Source organism: Microcebus murinus, chromosome 10 (assembly GCF_040939455.1).
Source record: "Microcebus murinus isolate Inina chromosome 10, M.murinus_Inina_mat1.0, whole genome shotgun sequence".
Lineage (NCBI taxonomy): Eukaryota > Metazoa > Chordata > Mammalia > Primates > Cheirogaleidae > Microcebus > Microcebus murinus.
Genome location: NC_134113.1, coordinates 95,845,715 through 95,859,011, shown reverse-complemented (window position 1 = coordinate 95,859,011; position 13,297 = coordinate 95,845,715). Strand labels below are relative to the sequence as shown.

Here is a 13,297-nt window from a genome sequence, read left to right as displayed (position 1 = left end):
GTATATATATATATACCTAAGAGAACTTGTTTCTTTAAAGAACACAATGGGGCCAGGCGAGGTGGCTCATGCCTGTAATCCTAGCACTCTGGGAGGCTGAGGAAGGTCAATTGCTCAAGGTCAGGAGTTCAAGACCAGCCTGAGCAAGAGCGAGACCCCGTCTCTACTATAAATAGAAAGAAATTACTTGGCCAACTAAAAATATATAGAGAAAAAATTAGCCGGGCATGGTGGTGATGCCTGTAATCCCAGCTACTCGGGAGGCTTAGGCAGGAGGATTGCTTGAGCCCAGGAGTTTGAGGTTGCTATGAGCTAGGCTGATGCCATGGCACTCTAACCTGGGCAACAGAGTGAGACTCTGTCTCAAAAAAATAAAAAATAAAAATAATGAACACAATGACAGACCATCTTATAACATATGCTGGTGACAGTCTTCTTTTAAGACACAGCCTGAAAGAAACTCCTCTGTTTCTGAAGCCTTCCTTGACTGCCTCCAAACTCCTGACCTTTACTTATTCTGAATTTGGATAGTTTTCGCCACAGTAGAGAGCACCCAGTTACATGCAGTCTATTTTGTGTCCCAAACTAAAAATCTAAGCTCTGAGCAGACACTGGCCATTTCATATATATCTTTCTTTGAATGCCTTACCCATAAGAACGACAAGGTAAAGGCCATGGTATTCCCTGCAAGTCCTCCTGCAGTGTAGACAGTGTTGTTCCTGGTTATGTAGCTTGGAGCCCGGCTCTCTGGCCCTTAAAGAATACTACTCTGTCAGCTGCTTTATTCTTAAATAAATTCCTTTACTGCTTAAACTAGCCAGAGTGAATCCCAATGGCTGCAACTAAGAGCCTTGGGCAAACATGAAGAAATACAGCTGGAAAGAAAGAGGTTAAATGAGTGTCTTTATTGGAGGACTTTTCAGAACCACCAATGTAATGTGCCTAGTAAATATCTCAGAAAGTGTGTCACAGAATCTTCGACTAACCTTATGAGGACTGTCTGATGATTACACCCAGGATGGCCAATCTTTAAAGTGGTTTGCAAAGACCCTGGGCCTGGAACAGATTGTCCGTTTCGTCCTCCTACAGAGAACGGACGAGGCCTATCCGAGTTACCCCGCGCACCTCTGTTCCCCAGCGCTCTGCTGCTGGGCTGGCTGAAAGCAGCCCCTGAAACTGAGCCTTTTTTAAAACCACAAAGCAATAGAAAGGAAAAGCAGAAGGTTACATTTTTCTTTGACCTGCAAGTTGATTTTAGCTTATCCTTTTCTTTAGGTCTGGTACCTGTGAGTCAGTGTTTATTTCACGGCTATCTCCATGCGAAGCCTGCCTGACTGAAAAGAGCCCTCTGAAATGTGCAGGGAGCCCTGGGGGCGGGGCGGGAGAATCCACAGGGGAGCGACCCCTTCCGTGTTTCACCGACTATTCATCCTGCCCCTCCTACGATTATATATTACACACTTTCTTTTCAGAGATCTTCCTAAATAATTCCATGATGTTTCAAACCTTCATATTCATCTATCCACCATAATGAAAGTCTCTTTTACTCATTCACTGGGAGGACAAATAGCATTAAAAATATTGCACACTCTGGGGTCCAAGAGATCTAACTCTTAGCTCTGTCATTTATTAGTTATGTGTATTCAAGCAAAGAATAAATCATCCTGAGCCCCAAATATCCCAAACGAGGTTAGCAAATAAGGCCAGTGGCAGGTGGAGGGGTTGCCCCATGGAGAAAGCTATTGGAAATAGAGGAATAAATAACCAAGCTACCTAAGAAGAGGTGAGGCCATGGAAATCCTGCTGCAAGTCTGGGCAAGCCCCTGGCAGGGAGGGGAGAGGCGAGGAGAGTCCGTTACTTACGGGACTCCAATCTCAAAGATGTTGTTCTGGATCAGCTGCTTCCCCAACATGATGATGCTGAGCTGGATGCAGAGCTCCATGAGGCAGCCCCCTGGAGCACACTGCGGGCAGGAGAAGATAAAAACGGGCCAGTTAGACTGAGTGGAGCTCGCAGAAGCAAGGGCATGCGTGCAGCCATGCTGTGACAGGGACAAGAGTGGGGCTGGGGCTGCACCTACAAACCACTAGTCAGGCGCGAAACCCAGTGGCTGTACTTGCCTCTTCCATGCGGTAACCATCGAACACATAGACATAGCTTCCAGGCCTGCCCACAAACCTGAAATCAGACAGTGTGGGAAGAGTTAGGGGGACAGAGCATGCAGGGCTGCCTGGGGACCCGTCTTCTGGGGGAAACAGCCGCTAGGAATGTCCTCCTTGAACCACTGGCCAGTGGGTGCTAGCTCACTCAGGAACAGGAGCTTGTGGGCTAGCAACCACCTATACCACCCATGGTTCCCTTCTTAACTCAGTCAAATTCCAGGGGATGGGGGTGAGCTGGGCAGGGGCTGAGGCTGGGCCTGGTGTGGGGCTGTGTGTGTGTGTGTATGTGTGTGTGTGTGTGTGTGTGTGTGTGTGTGAGATAACTTCTGATTTAAGCACAGTGAAGTCTAGATTATCTCTAAGTGTATTGTCTGTGCGCCTTCTTCCTCAATTCGTGTGAAGAACTGGGTTCTGGTTGCAGCTCCTTAGTGATGGCTTCTGATTCCCAGGAAAGGAAGGATGAGAAGGACTAAAGTTGTAAGTAGAGATTCCTGGGATCAGAAAACAAAAAATCCTGACTTTTTACTGCAAATATTCAAAGGAATGGAGGAGACCTGCATTATTCCTCTTCTAAATGGAGTCTATTTTATTAGGGGACAATAAGACCAAGCAGGTGGGCAAAGCAGAGAGGTAAAAGCCAACCATGGTGCCAGACAATCAGAAGAATCCTGCTCACATGCAACGGCATCCCCTCCACACCTGCTGAAACCCTACACGGCCACTTAAGCCTCAGCATTAATCTTTCCTTCTATGAGGTCTTCTTGCTGTTTCTGTTCATAATCGTTCCCCCAACACTTCCTTATACCTCTTATCGCAGCACTTACTGCACATTTAGTGCGCTGTTGCTAAGACTATGTCTTCCAATATTCTATGGTGCAGGTACGGGTCAGGATCTGCCCTCCTGTTTTGCCTAGACTATCACATGTATGTAATTTGCTGTTGCTATTAAGTTTAGATAGAACGTGTCAATGAAGTAGACATTCATTAACGTGGGCAGTCTCCCTGCTACTATAATTCTTGACAGCCAAGGGCAGAAGCATTCAGACGGGGTCAAAAGCACCCCTATAAGAAACTGCCAAATGTGAATGAGCCAGTTCTCTCTATCAATGCCTGCTTAATGAGCTTTTAGTTCTAGGAAGCATTCTTGATATCGTTGGTAGATGTCTATTGGGAAATCTCCTTGTAGGTAGCCAACCGGCCTGACCACAAAACACAATTTATAAGTGATTTTTACATCCAGAACTATTGTATAATGAAGAATTTTATTCGCCCCTGTTCATGGTTCCTGAGTGGAGCCTCTAAATCCTTGGACTTTCCAGAGTGACAGGAATGTCTTTGTTATCCAGGGCAGGCCCTAGGACTATACCTAAATTTATGCTAATGAGATTACTCAAGAAGGGGCAAGTCATGCCAGAAAGATCAACCACTTTGCTTGGGCTTCGAGCCATGTAATTGCAGCCTGACCTCAGGGCACTAGAGATTGAGTCCAGTTATAAAGCAAATGATCTAATCAATCATGCCTAAGCAATGGAACTCCAGTAAAAACTCTGGGCACTGCTGCATGAGTGTGCTCCCTGGGTGGTGACACACATGGATGTGCTGAGGACGTGGAAACTTCATGATCAAGACCCCCCCCCAAACCTTCACCTACATGCCATTTCTATTTGCTAGTTTAGATTTATACCCCTTTACTACTATACAACTTTAGTTGTAAGTGTAGCACATTTCAGAGTTCTGTGAGTTATTCTAGTGAATTATCAAACCTGGTGGGGTAGTAGGAACCCCAGAATTTATAGCCAGTGGGTCCACTGCCCACTGGGAATGGGAACCCCAGAGCATGCGACTAGTGTCTGAAGTGAGGGCAGTCTTGTGGAGAACTGTGCCCTTAACCCATTAACTCCTGGCAGTTAGCATCAGAATTGAACTGCAAGACCTAAGAGCCACTGGCTAGACATGAAATTCCCTCCCGCCTTATCCTCAAAGTTGGGAGACACCAATTCTCCTAAGATTCTCCCTTTAGGGTCCAGAACCAAATCCCTATAAAGTTTCCCTGGTTATCAGGATCTGAAGATGCTAATTCAAAGTTATACAGAGCTAACATTCCTGCTTCGTGAGCAGCCAGGTGGAAATGGGGTGGAGAATGGGACTAAGGGTGTGACAATGGGGACGGGCTGACCCTACTTGTCCTGACAGTGGAGGACTCGGTCTCAGTGACAAATTGCCTTTCCATGTGTGACACCATTATACTCACCTCCCCTTGAAAAAGGCCACATAGAAGATGGGGGAGTAGGCATTGACAAACTTTAGCAAGAAAGCTTTGAGTATCAAGCGCTCTTCAAAACTCTGTTCTGTTTTCGGAACCTCTGCAAGAGAAGAGCAAAGTTGATGAGACTGAGGTGAGATTTCTTACCTCTCCAGAGTTTTGACCTTGACCTGAAGTACTGTCTCTCATTTGACTCCTTCATAGTAGAAACCAAGAGATCCAATCTCTTGGCATATTAGAACTGAATTCTTCTGGGAAGCCCCAGGTGGTTTTCCAGGTAATGTGAGGCTACAGAAGGCAAAAGGCCCATGGGGTCACCACCTTTCTCCTTCCACCTGTCTCTTCTTGTCCACTCAAGCAGTGGTTTCACACTGTGCCCTGCAAAGAGGGGCCTGAGCAGGCAGAGCTTCGACAACTGCCCTTACTTCCTTCATCAAGGGGAACTCAGCTTCACCTAAATAATTTCCACTTCACAAGAGTTTGCTTGAACAAAGATCCCTAAATAAAAAGGCTTGTTAGCCAGTGAACTAGAATTAAGAGGGCACCATGGCACTGTTGCTCTTTCTCCCTTCCTTCATTTTCAGCAGGAAGGCATTCATCCACCCATCCTCTGGGGAGCTGAAACATCTGTCTGCTCACTCAAACGATGAAGGCCCATCAGATAAGGTCAGTGAAACAAGCACAGCCTGAGCCTAATGTCCCAGACTCACAGGCCACAGCCCCAGTGTGTTCCACCAGGTCCAAGCAGAAGAGTCAGCTGACATGCTTAGAAGGACCCTGAGACCCTCTGAGCAGGAGCCTCACAGGTCCCTTCAGAAGACTCGAGCCACAGGGGAAGCGCCAGGGTCAACTGTGCAGGAGGCGTGGGAGGGGCTCACAGACCTTGACAAGTGGCTTGATAACCAAGGTAAGAGGTTACGGGGTGCTCTTATTCCATTTGGGCTGCTATAATAAAATACCACAAACTGAGCAGCCCATAAAACCACAAGTTTCTTTATCACAATTCTGGAGGCTTAGGAGTCCACGACCAAGGTAGACTTGGTGTCTGGCGAGGGCCTGCTTTCTGGTTCCTGGATGGCATCTTCTCACGGTGTCCTCCATGGTGGAAGGGGCGGGGCATCCCCCTCGGGTCTCTTACAATCCCACTTACGAAAGCGCCGCCCTCTGACCTAACCAGCTCCCGAAGGCCCCACCTCCTAATAAACATCGCCTTGTGGGTTAGAATTTCAACATAGGAATTTTGGGGGACACGCACATGAGGCTCATGGCATAGAACCGCACTCTTCAGAAGCAGGAAAGCGCCGCCCCTGTGTCACATGGACTGAGAAGCACAGCCTGAGCGTGTGCTGAGCACAGGAGCACGATGCTGCGGCCGGCCGGCCGGGGAGCTCTGTGTCCAGATGAGGCCGGTGTGTGAAGCCGTCTGATGTATGTACACACAGCTTTTGTAGGACCACTGAGGAAATGGATATGAAAACCTGTTCTCTCCCCTAAAATGCACTTCCCTGACCCATCTCCTCAAGTGAAGACCCTTCACACCCTTCTCCAAGTCAAATCTCCTTCCTGAAGCTTTCCCAGATGCTTCAGCTGGCAGCAATTCTTTTCTGGTTTCTTCCATAGTAATTTATATCTCCCTGATGACCTACACCCACGCGCTTTGAAAATTAACAATAACAGTAGCTATCACTGATTGCCTATGTCCATCTGTTGGGATCCCTCTAAGTCAGGATTCCCCTAAGTAAGGATTTAGGAGTAAGTAGTTAACTTGGGAGGTGCCCCCAGGAAACTTGGGGGGAGCTGGGATGGTGACGCAGAGAAGTAGGGACCCAAGACGAATGTGCTCACGAGCAGGTTAGTGCTGCAGTCAGCCGGGGCTCCATCCCACTGGGTCCTCCTCAGGGACCATGCGACACACATCCCAGAGTCAGCACCCTGAGCGGGGAGCAAGCAGGAGCCCCTCATTGGCTGAAGGTCACTGTCAGGTCCACTCCCTGGCACTTGCAGCCTGCCCTGTGTACGGGCTGAGCCTGCTCCCACGGCCAGAGGACGCCCGCAGGCAGTGTGCTGCAGGAAGCCACTGGTGTGGGCAGGAACTATCTGAAGGTGACCGCCAGGCGGGCAAGGGGATGGGTGTGCAGCGCGAGAGCACCAGGTCCCACCTGCTCTACAGAGGCCACTGTGCACAGGCGTGCAGCTCTGTCATCTCACTGCAGCCTCGCTGCCCTGTGCAAGGAAAGTGTGATGTTTCACTTTATAGATGACAGGAACTGAGGCCCAGAGAGGTTACAGCCTTGCCCAAGATCGCATAGCAAGTAAGTAACAGAGGTATGATTTGAACCCTGATCTGCCTGCCTCTAGAGACAGTTTTGCTACACCGCACTTTGAGATCAGGGTGTTCGATCCATCATGGTTTGTGTCACACACACTCTTTCACCTCCTTACCCTCCACCCCCAACTTAACCCGATGCACCTACGAAATATTTTTCACTTTCAGTTCCCGTTCACTGGGCATTGGCCATGTGCCAGCCGCCACGGCAAGATGAATAAAGACTTCCCCTCTCCTCCAAGGAGCGCCACAGAGCACCTTCTCTCTGCAGAGCCTTTTGCTCACTGCTGAGTCTCCTCCAGACGGACCGTGAGCAGCAGACTGCCATCTCCTCTCTCACGGCAGGGGTCAAGGAGGAGGCGGCTGCATTGCCATGATCTAGTCTGCAGCTCAGCACGGCAAGCCCTTAATTCACTGTCAGCCCTAGAGCACAGCTTTGAGAACTAGGAGACACCACCACTCAGCGACGGCTCCTCCTCCTGGCGCTCCACCCGCCACCTCCCGCACGTGCAAAGACCACCCTTGTGGGGAGGACCAAAGCCCCTCGGCCTCCCCTGAGCCTTGGAGAGCCTCTAACGCGCCCCTGGCCTCTGGAGACGCAGGCTTGAAGATCGGCAAGACACAAAGTCCCTGTGTGGGGACTAGGGTGCCGGCCAAGCTCAGCGGGACAGAACCACAGTGGACAGGAGTACTTTGTTAGGCATCTTCAACTGCACGAGGCATTGCTCAGGAAACACTGCATCTGGTAAAAATGTTAAATAGATTTGATACATACATATGTAGACACATACAGATTTTAATATTAAAAATGAATCTAAAGCAAGGGTTATGGCAGGGAGAAGAATCCTGGAACCCAAGAGCAGACCCCCAAGAGCTTGGCCTGCGCAAGGCCTCCCAGGTGAGAAGGTGAGGCACGGGCTGGCCAGGCTCTGAAAGGCTCGCCCTCCTGCTGGAGACGGGCTAGCCGGGGCAAGCGGAGCGAGCTGGGAGCAGCGTCACGCCCTCAGCCTCTGCTGCGCGCTCCCTGCTCTCTCTGTCTCTCTCTCCTCACCTCCCGGGGAAGACGGCAAGGCCCCAGAGGATGGTGGCACTGCCAGAAGGAGGAAGCCAGACCCCTGATCGCCAGGTGGAACACTGTCCTCCAAACACCCGGCTGAATGCGCCAGGGACAAGAACTAAACGTTGCCGGTTTATCACATTTCTGCGGGACGCGTTTGCACAGCTAAGGTGCTTAAAGAGACCACTGTGGGAGGTGAAGGGGCCTCTGGGAGAGACAGGTCCCGAGATACCAGCCATGATATCCCTAAACGAAGACCCCGCCCTTGGGAAGTGGGGACAGTGTTTCAGAGAAGGCCCAGTGGCCACGGAGGATGGCAAGGCCTGCACACCTGCTGAGCCAGCGGTCACTTGTCGGTGGGGAGAAATGGATCAAAAGGCAGTGTTGAGTGGGACACTCTGACACTTTCTAGTAAAAAAATCACTGGGAATGGATTCGGACATCCTCTGATTAGCACATCCTCCAAAGCTGAGAGAGGCAGACAACATTTTGGAGGTCTAAGAAAGGCCTGCAAAAATTCAGAGAGGAACCTTCGAAGCTGAGTTGCCGTAGTAAAACAGTAGTCTTGGAGAACGGTAGCAGAGCGAGGGAGGGGCCTCCAACATAAACCCAGCAGCATCTGCAATGGCCCAAGCCCAGCAGAGGCTGCTAGGGAGACAGCCGCAGGCAGAAGTGCACCCGGACCCCCGGCCCTGGGAGGGGACTTGGGAGAGGGAAAGCAGAGAGACCCTATGCAGCTACTTCGCCAGTGCCACTGCCTGCCAGGGAATCTGGAGACAGCAGTGTAATTCCGTGGGAGATGAAACTGGAAAATTCTACCATTCTGCTGGGAGACAGTTTAGCAGCCCCATGAGATAAAAGACCCGGGCAGTCCCACACTGTTTCATCCCATAATCATTTGGATAATGACCTGTACTTACCATGTACACCAACACCGCTGCTTCCATTATTTCTCCTTTGGTTTATGCATGTTAGCAAACACTTTGTAAGATCTTGAAACTCTAAGCCCTTCCCCTCCCTGCTGCAAATCCTGCCCCGACACAGGGGCCAGCGCCTCCCTGTTTGACTTACACGCATCAGGTCCTCACGGGCTGAAGATTCCACAGCCCCTTCACTGTCCCAATTCTGTCTCCCTTTGACCATAGGAGACAATTGGAGGCCCAGGTGGAAATGTCTGCCATTGATTTCCAAGGTCACTTTCAATCTTAAGACCTCATAACTCTGAATCCTCATGTGGCTTTTAACCCTATCACCCCCCAACCCCTGCTCCCTCCCCAACCCCTCCATGCAGTTTGGATGGTTTTCTACAATGAGCAAGACTAGAGCAGGACTCCTGGACAGACTACAGTTGTTGCCAGATGTACTCTACCATGCAAATTTATTCAATGGATGGATGAGGGAATGAATGGCAGGAAAACAATTATTTGGAAGAGTGAAAAAATATCTGTCCTACACTAAAAATCCCCTGTCATATTGCACGGAGGACAAATCCTACGCAGGGAATTCTTGCTGAGCAGGATGACAGGTGAACCCACATGAGAGAGGAACAGCCCAAAGAGAGTTAACTCGAAACAAGAGCCGGGGTGCCGGCGCTGGATGCAGGACCAGGAAGGGGAGGGTCGGTGCGATGGGAGGGGAAGGGCAGAGGGAGACCATGCGAGCTGTGCCTGGTCTCATGCAAGTGACAGGGGAGGCAGAGAGCCCTGTGGGAACGGCCATTAACTGCTGCTGCTGCGTGGCTTGGAGTGTGGCGGCCTCCCTGCCTCTCACAGAATCTTTGGTAAAGACTCATTAAAAGTACCCTGGATTTGCCCTTGGGGGACGTGCTGGAAGACCTAGTCCTGCTTCAAGATGGGCACGGAGGCAGGGACTGCACCTGCCCACAGGGCGCTGCGGGGTCTGGGTACAGATAAGACAGACTGGGGAGGAGAGACAGATGCAGTGGCGGGGGTGGGGGAGAGGGCGACAAAGAAATAGGAAGAGAATGGGGAAGGAAGGAGGCAGAGGAAAAGTGAAGGAGGGAAGGAAAGAAGGAAGGAGAAGGAAAAAGGGAAAAACTGTTTAACAGAATTTAAAATTTTTTTTCCGATGGAAATTTGAGCCTCTTTCCAGCATGCCGGAGGCATCCAATTCAACAGCAACGTCACCGCATCCCATCTCTTTTAAATATTTTTGGGATAAGAAAATTAAAGCCAATGCCCCCTAAAAAACCAAGTAAACAGGTCTGAGGGTCTAAAAGTTTGAAAAACTTATCTTGTAATCATGTGTAGAAGGGGACTGGGATGAGGCATGGGCTGACACGTGTCTTCAATTTCCTTTTATAATCCCCTTTGAACTGTGTGCGCTCAGATCGCCCAGTCCCTACAGGAATTTGCTCCAAGGTCTCTGAATCTGGTCCTTTCAGATGTCTTTGCTCCAACTGGAAATGAGTGGCTCCCTTCCTCCATACTGATAAATCACAGGCCTGGCTATTATTTATTAGCTTTATTTCTAAAAACAGCCCGTGCCTGTGCTTTAGGGCCATGAGCCACCATAAATAATGGGCATTTCCAATAAACAACCCGGATCCACTTGATAGGCCACTAAATCAGCTGGGTGCCCAGCCCAGAGAAGCTCTGGCCATGCTGCGTGCCTGCGAGGCTGCTGGGGAGGGGTCTCAGGGAGCACCTGGCCATGGGGGGAGAGCACCTGGCGGGAGCACCTGGCGAGGGGGCGCCAAGCCTGGAGCTCGTTTGACGTCTGGGTCCCTTTCAACAGCCAACCCAGGGAGCCTTGCCTGCCCGTGACAGACTACGCGGCTGAGGAGACGGAACGAGCAGCCCCGTGGTCCACTTGGGAGCCCGCCGACCTGACACCTGCAGGTCAGGAAGGGCAGTCTGCATTTCAGGCCACTGGGCAGGACACCCTCACAAGACACAGGTCTCTGGAGAGCACACGGCCCAGCCTGTGCCTCATGCAGCTCCAGATAAGGTGCCTTTAGCCTCCCTCGCTCTGTGGGCGTAAGCCGGGAGAGTGAGGTGGAGAGAGCATGGGAAGGTGGACAGAGAACCCCTCCCCATCCTTCCTGTGCCCCTGACACCCCGCCTCCCCCAGGAAGCACCCCATGCTGATTCGAGGCCATCTGGAGGTTTCACCTGATCCCCACCCATGGGAGTAGATTCCCAGCAGAGGGCAGAGTCCATGTGGGGCCAGAAAGGACAGCCAGGGAGCAGAGCCCTTGCCACCTCCACCCCTTCCTTCTAAGTGTTAACCTCTGTGGCATCCTGTCATGAAAAAATACGAGTGCAAATGACGCAGCTGTAAACTGCCTTGGAAAATAATTAGTATGAAAGCCCAGCTTTGTCCCACGGGGCCAGCTTAGGGCTCAGAGTCCTGGGAGTTCCATCCTAATCATATGGAAGCCGCACGAGGATGCCAGCTGCAGAATCTGGATTTTGGAAAACCAGCTCCTCCCGACTGGTGTCCCCAACAGCCCAGCTGGCAAGTGCATAACGCTGGCAGCCAGACAGAATGAGGACATGCCCCAGTGGATGTCTCCACCAGTGCCAGCCCTGGCACCGCCTTGGGCAGAAGCCGGAAGCTGTGTGGCTGCGTCCAGGAGCAAAGATGCCTGCTCCTCCTCTTGCCTCTCCCCAAGGCAGATCAAGCCTTTGCAAATAGCAGTGTTTTCTGACAGCCCAACTGTCTGGTCTTCCCTCCATCTGTGCATGGGGAGGGCTGTGCAGGGACCGTCTGAGCCCCCAGTGAGGTGCTGTTGCCTTGGCTATGCCATGGGGCTATGCCATGGTGAAGGGAGCTGAGAGCACCTGAGCTGGAGACTTGGGATGGTGTGCGTGGCACACCCCTGTGCCCGGAGAGCTGCTTGGCATGGAGGGGTCTCTCCCTTAGAGTTAGGAAGGTAACTTGTCCCCAGACAAAGGAATAGGAGACCTACTATGCTGGCTAGCAGCCTAGCCCAATGTGACAATGTCCCTAGGGCATCTCCTTTTAAGGAAAAGGGGACCTAAACAGGAAGGGTGCACCTGTAGAGAGATGAGAGAGAGAACACACCAGGATGACACTCAAATTGAGGCGTGAGCATTTGGGTGGCTGTTTGAAAGAATGGGTGAAAGGAAACAGGTTTGGAGGGAAAATTAAGAGCTCACAGCCGGGCACACTGAGTGCTTGGGCTCCTGTGCTTCTGTGCTCTGAGTCACAGCCCAAGACAGGGGAGCATTATGTGAATCGAGACTTGGGGTGGAATCCCCTGGAGTCACCGAGAGTCACCTCCTTCCAAAGCGAGGTGAGACAGAGTCTCATCAGATCTGTTGTGTTTTGAAGGTGTGAGAAGACAAGCTCTCCGCTCCCAGGGTGGGTTTCCTGGGAGGGGAGGGTGCCCCGGCTCTGTGTGTTGGAGAGCATCCTGCGGATCCAAGTGGAGGTGCATCTACGTCCTGCAGGTAGGGGCCCTAATACTGCAGCTCCACCACGGAGCCCCTCGAAGAAGAGTGTCCTCCCCTGACAAGCTCGTGCTGTCCAGGCCTGCAGCAGGGAAGGGCCAGCTCGGCAGTGCTCTGGCTCTCTTGGGTGGGACGGGGCTGGTGTCCTACGACAGTGCGGTGTAGCAGGGAGACTCCAGGGCGTGAGGGGCTGGTCCTACCCCTGTTTCAGTGTGGAAGTTGGCCCCAACCCCGCTGCTACTCAGGACCGCCGCAGGAAACGGGACTGCCCTCAGCTGGCTCAAAGGAACCTAAGGAAGACCGCACTGACAGCAACACAGGGACAAGGAGAGCGAATGGCACATCTGAGGCCCACCAAGGACCCACGAGGAGGACTCACCCTGCAGGAGCTGTGGCTATGAAGGGCCGTGTTTGCCCAGACGGGGAACAGGGAAGGGACACCCCAAGCCCCCAGTCAGGCGGAGAAGGCGTCTGGGGAGAGGAGGTGCAACGGAGACTCCAACTCAACCCCCTCCTCACTCCCCTGACTGTGTAAGTCCCTGATCCTTAGAGAAGTCCGAGGGAAGGGGCACGGCACCCATGGGACTCCTTGCTGACGGCAGGGACGAGTGCTCCAGCGATTCAGTGGGGAGACGAAAGCGACGTGTTCGAGGCAATAGCTCCTGTTTGGAAGGCATTCTTACCAGTTACACGGAACTGTAAAAAGTACAATAGCAGTGTTCCTGACAATAGTGCGGTATAACCGGTAGGGACTCTCCACACTTGGGCTCTAACCTAATCACATCTCTTTATTAATAGTAACAGCCCCGCCATCCTCTCCTTCCCAGACGACATTCAGAATAATCTAAGCCAACAGCGGGGAGGGGCCTCCCACAGGGCGGAGTCGCTCTGCCCACACCCTTCCCAGGCCTGCACCGGGCAGCGGGGGCCACCCAGTGCGTCAGGGGCTGGGGGCGAGGCGAGGCGGGAGGGAACACACCCAGCAGACCCCACTCTCTGGCCGGATTTCAGCTCACCAGCGCTGTGGGCTCCCCCCAGGAAGGCGAAGG

The 13,297-nt window shown here is 51.9% G+C and overlaps 2 protein-coding genes across 2 annotated transcripts in view; both read right to left on the bottom strand.

Annotated features, from left to right (window-relative positions):
- LOC142873424 (anoctamin-2) overlaps positions 1-1,960 on the bottom strand; it is a 57,533-nt gene extending 55,573 nt beyond the window's left edge. Inside the window, exon 1 of the mRNA XM_076007746.1 lies at positions 1,864-1,960. Coding sequence (XP_075863861.1) covers positions 1,864-1,943 — 80 coding nt within the window. The 5' untranslated portion in view covers positions 1,944-1,960. The remainder of the gene's footprint in view (positions 1-1,863) is intronic.
- Positions 1,961-2,053: 93 nt separating this feature from the next.
- The window catches only part of LOC105881437 (anoctamin-2), a 184,354-nt gene continuing 173,110 nt past the window's right edge, over positions 2,054-13,297 (bottom strand). The window contains exons 13-14 of the mRNA XM_076007860.1: positions 4,415-4,526; positions 2,054-2,179 (exon numbers count right to left, since the gene is read on the bottom strand). Coding sequence (XP_075863975.1) covers positions 2,092-2,179; positions 4,415-4,526 — 200 coding nt within the window. The 3' untranslated portion in view covers positions 2,054-2,091. The remainder of the gene's footprint in view (positions 2,180-4,414; positions 4,527-13,297) is intronic.